The sequence below is a fragment of the Fukomys damarensis genome, unplaced genomic scaffold, assembly GCF_012274545.1.
Source record: "Fukomys damarensis isolate Sample0158 unplaced genomic scaffold, DMR_v1.0_HiC HiC_scaffold_23, whole genome shotgun sequence".
In the NCBI taxonomy this organism is placed as follows: Eukaryota; Metazoa; Chordata; class Mammalia; order Rodentia; family Bathyergidae; genus Fukomys; species Fukomys damarensis.
The window spans coordinates 50,936,783-50,940,759 of record NW_022900935.1 but is presented as its reverse complement, the minus strand read 5'-3'; the positions used below and the strand labels follow the sequence as shown (position 1 = coordinate 50,940,759).

The 3,977-nt window shown below is 44.7% G+C and overlaps 1 protein-coding gene across 5 annotated transcripts in view; it reads left to right on the top strand.

The window, feature by feature from the left end:
- Pitpnc1 (phosphatidylinositol transfer protein cytoplasmic 1) overlaps positions 1-3,977 on the top strand; it is a 229,247-nt gene that overhangs the window by 204,589 nt on the left and 20,681 nt on the right. For all 5 annotated transcript variants that reach the window (XM_033767534.1, XM_033767533.1, XM_010616793.3 and 2 more), the window contains exon 7: positions 2,623-2,778. In XM_033767534.1, coding sequence (XP_033623425.1) covers positions 2,623-2,778 — 156 coding nt within the window. The remainder of the gene's footprint in view (positions 1-2,622; positions 2,779-3,977) is intronic.

Sequence of the window (3,977 nt, the reverse complement as noted above, 5' to 3'; positions counted from 1 at the left end):
TTTTTTGTATTGAGAATTGAACTCAGGACCCTGTGCTTGCCAGGAAGGCGCTATGCTGCTGAGCTAAATCCCTGACCCCTTTTTTTTTTGTTCTTGATGTTGTTACTGTGAATTTGGACTCCCAAGGCCAAGTTTTTGTGGGGACATATGTTTTCACTTCTCTTAGGTAAACATCTAGAAGTGGGATTTGTGGGTTTAATGATAACTTTGTCTAATCTTCTGAAGAACCCCTGAAATGTTATCCGAAGTGGTCACACCATTTCACATTCCTATCAGCAATGCATGAGAATTGTCGTTTCCTTTGTCAACACTTATTACTGCACACAAACTATTTTTAACTAGTAAGTATTGACTTGTTTACTAGTAAGTATAACTAGCATTGACTTACTTATTTTGGCTGAAAGGCTGCTGATGCCCCAGCCATGTGTATATGACAATGGTTCAGAAAAGGTTTAGGCGTTCATCCCACAAGGCTTTATCCAACATCTGTGGTGTGTGCGCCAGGACGAGGGCAGAGGTCTCCACCGCACTCCAGCGGTCCCGTCTCATGGAGGCAATGAGCAAATGCACGATCCCAGTATCGCCCAGCTCAGAGGTGGCCTGGGAGCAGAAGGGAGGAGCCCTCGTTCCGGGCGATACAGCAGAGGGTCCTTGAGGGAGGTGATGCTTGAGTTCAGTTGGGAAGAAGAAGAGAGAGCCGGAGAGGAGGGTAGGCTGGGGAGAAGGAAATTGAGTAAGGGGAACTAACGCCTGCCTGGACAGTTTGAGAACTGGGGGCTTTGGAGAGCAGGGCTTCTGGGAGCTTCCTCCGGCAGGGACCAAGGCATTGGCATGGTAGTCCAGAGCGATGCTGGAAAAGTAAGCAATAACGTAAAGGGCCTATGTTTCATTTCATGCCAAGTGTTTCATTTTATTCATGGGCTGTGCACAGATTCTGAGGAGGGAGTCATGCGGTCATGACTTCCTTTGGGAGGTCAGTAATGGGGGGGTTATGCCTGGACCTTGGTGAAAGACTGGCGTCGACCTAGTGTGGGGATGGGGTCCAGAGGTGTGCTGTGCTTTCTGGGGGAGCTGCAGTCCCCAACAGGGTCAGTATGGCATAGAGGTGCTGACAGCAGGCCCCACACACCTCCAGCAGACCTGAATGAAGACTCCTGCCTTTATTTGTGAGCCCCTCAAGGCCAGCCCTGAGCTACCGTCTTGTCTGAGGTACAAGGCCCAGGCTGGCACAGCCCGTCTGGTTTCAGGTTTCATCTGGTCCACACACCTCCAGGGCTGTCTTGGGAGGGAACCAGCTGTGTGCCTGAGGCCCTTTGCCTTCTGGGGTCCATATCCCCAGAAATAGGACCAGGAGTAGCTTCAGTAATGAATATTACGCACACACACACACACACACACACAGTTTTTTTTTTTTTTTTTTTTTTTTTTTTTTTTTTTTGAGGCAGGGTCTCACGTTGTAGTTCAGGCTGGCCCTGAACTCATTATGTAGCTCAGGGTGGCCTCAAATTCGCAATCCACTTGCCTCAGCCTCCCAAGTGCTGGGATTACAGGCATGAGCCATCACCCCCAGCATTATACCTATATTTTAAAACAATGACTAACACTTTTGTACTTGATTAATTTATACATTTCTTTTGCAATATCTCAAAAAATAATCCTCTAAGGACAGAATCAGCCAATTTCCATGACAGTCATTGAGTAAATATTAAAGAGTTCAACATTTTTGAACCCCTTTTTATCTTTTCGTTTCATCAATCTTATGTGTAAAACTTGGGAGATTTTACATATTACACTCAGATCAATCTATAAGGTCATAAGTAGGTGTGTGCTTAGCTTTGTGGATTTTTAAAGTCATCACTGAGCAATTGTTCAAAGTTAGTGAACTAATTTACCCTCCCATTAATGAGCTGGACTCTTCTTTTAAAAAATGTATTGACCCAGCTGTGTGTGGTTGTACATACCTTTAATCCCAGGACTTTGGGAGGCTGAGGCAGGAGGATTGCAAGTTTAAGCCCAGCCTGGGCAACTTCACAACTTAGGAAGACCCTGTCTCAAAAATAAAAAGTAATAAACGGACTGGGTATGCAGACCAGTGTGAAGACCCTGGGTGCAATCCCTAGCAGTGAAAAGATTTTTTTTTTTGTACTAACCCTAAAGAGCAAGGAAAAAATACAATATAGTGTCACAAACTTAGCTTTAAATCATTTAGCACATTTAAATAAGTGAGCTACCCTTTTGCCAATTAGTTATATCATAATTTCCCCCTTTTAAAATTAAGATGCCCTGTGATTTACCTTTTCTCTCCAATGCTAGGGTCAAACCCAGGGCCTCACACTGATAGGCTGTACCACGGTTCTCATCCTTTTAAACAAGTATACGACTCAGTGGCTTTTATTTATACTCAGAAGGTCATGCAGCCATCATCGCTGTCAAATACCAGCGCATCTTCGTCATCCCCACGGGGGACACTGGACCCGGTAGCAGTCACCCCACAACGCCCACCTCTGAGTCCCCGGCAGCCAAATACTGATCTACTTCCTGCCTGTGGATCTGCCTCTTCTGGATATTTCATATAGCTGGCTAAATTTTAATACATCAATTTCTTTGCTCTATTTCTTCTAGGATCCTAAACACTTCAAGTCAGAGAAGACAGGCCGGGGCCAGTTAAGGGAAGGTTGGCGAGATAGTCATCAGCCCATCATGTGCTCCTACAAGCTGGTAACCGTGAAATTTGAAGTATGGGGGCTTCAGACCAGAGTGGAACAATTTGTGCACAAGGTAAAGTGATCAAAAAGCAGCTCCCGGGCTGTGGACAAGGTCACTGCCTTTATCGGCCAGTTAGAGCACATGATGTACCCCCAAGGCACGGTGCTTGAGCCAGTACTACATGACTGTATCTAAAAAACACTTTTTGGGTAAAAATGCATCTTGTATATGTGTTTCATTTTTTTCCCCCACTACGAGATGTAGACATTGTACCCTTTGTCTCTCATTCTGTGACTTCCACGTCTGTTGGGTAAGTTTATTTGGGGACTGAGACTTTCAAAATGTCCTTCCCTCTCGGGCGTTCAGCTAATCTGCTTCCAGGCAGAGGCAGCTGGGTAGAGGCCAGTGGGCTTCTCTATGTGCCCAGCGCCCGAGGATGAATCCCACTCGAAGATCTTGCCAACATAGGCACTGAAGGTAGACAATGCCCCACGAGGCAGAACAAGAAGTCCCAGCTGTACCACTGAACAGCACACCTCAGCATTCCTGCTTATATAATAATTCTGTTACTAAAGAGTGATTAACCACCCCAAACACAGATTTCACTTTGGCTAAACATTTTGATTCGGTAGCAAGAACCTGCTTGGTGATGATTAAAGTTTTCTAACAGGATACTTCACATGGGGGAAAAAATAATGGAAAAATGCAATATGGAGCATTACGCTTCATGCTCTTCTCATTTTCATAAAAATAAATACTCCCTAAATTGTCTCTGTATCCCAGACAGGCTAGCTGTCTGTTTATTTTTCCACTTGGAAACTGATAAAGAGTAGCTTTTCAAAATTCTTTTGGGGGCACTGGAATTTTTACTGAATGCTCTGAGCTTTTTCGTGATTCAGATGGATTTGTCTACTGACTGAGGGCCAATGTGAAGATAGTTTAATTCTTGAATTTAGGTCTGTGGCCTATGGAACAGATTGTCCCTCAACTCCTCATAACTTAGGCTGGTCGTAATGGCAGAGTCTGGAACAAATTCGAGAGCCTTGGTGTTTTCTTGCACAGAAAGTACATGATCCTCTCTGAGGATCCAAAGCCCATTTTGTCAGCCAGCAGTTGGAACGGAGTGAGACGCATAGAAATCAAATTCGAGACCTTTTGTCTTCCTTCTGTGTCTTGGTTATTAAGGAAGAAAACAATCACAATGTCCAGAAAATATTTTTGCTATCTCAATTCAGTATGTTTCTTCCTTGATTTCCTACAAGTCCCCCCCC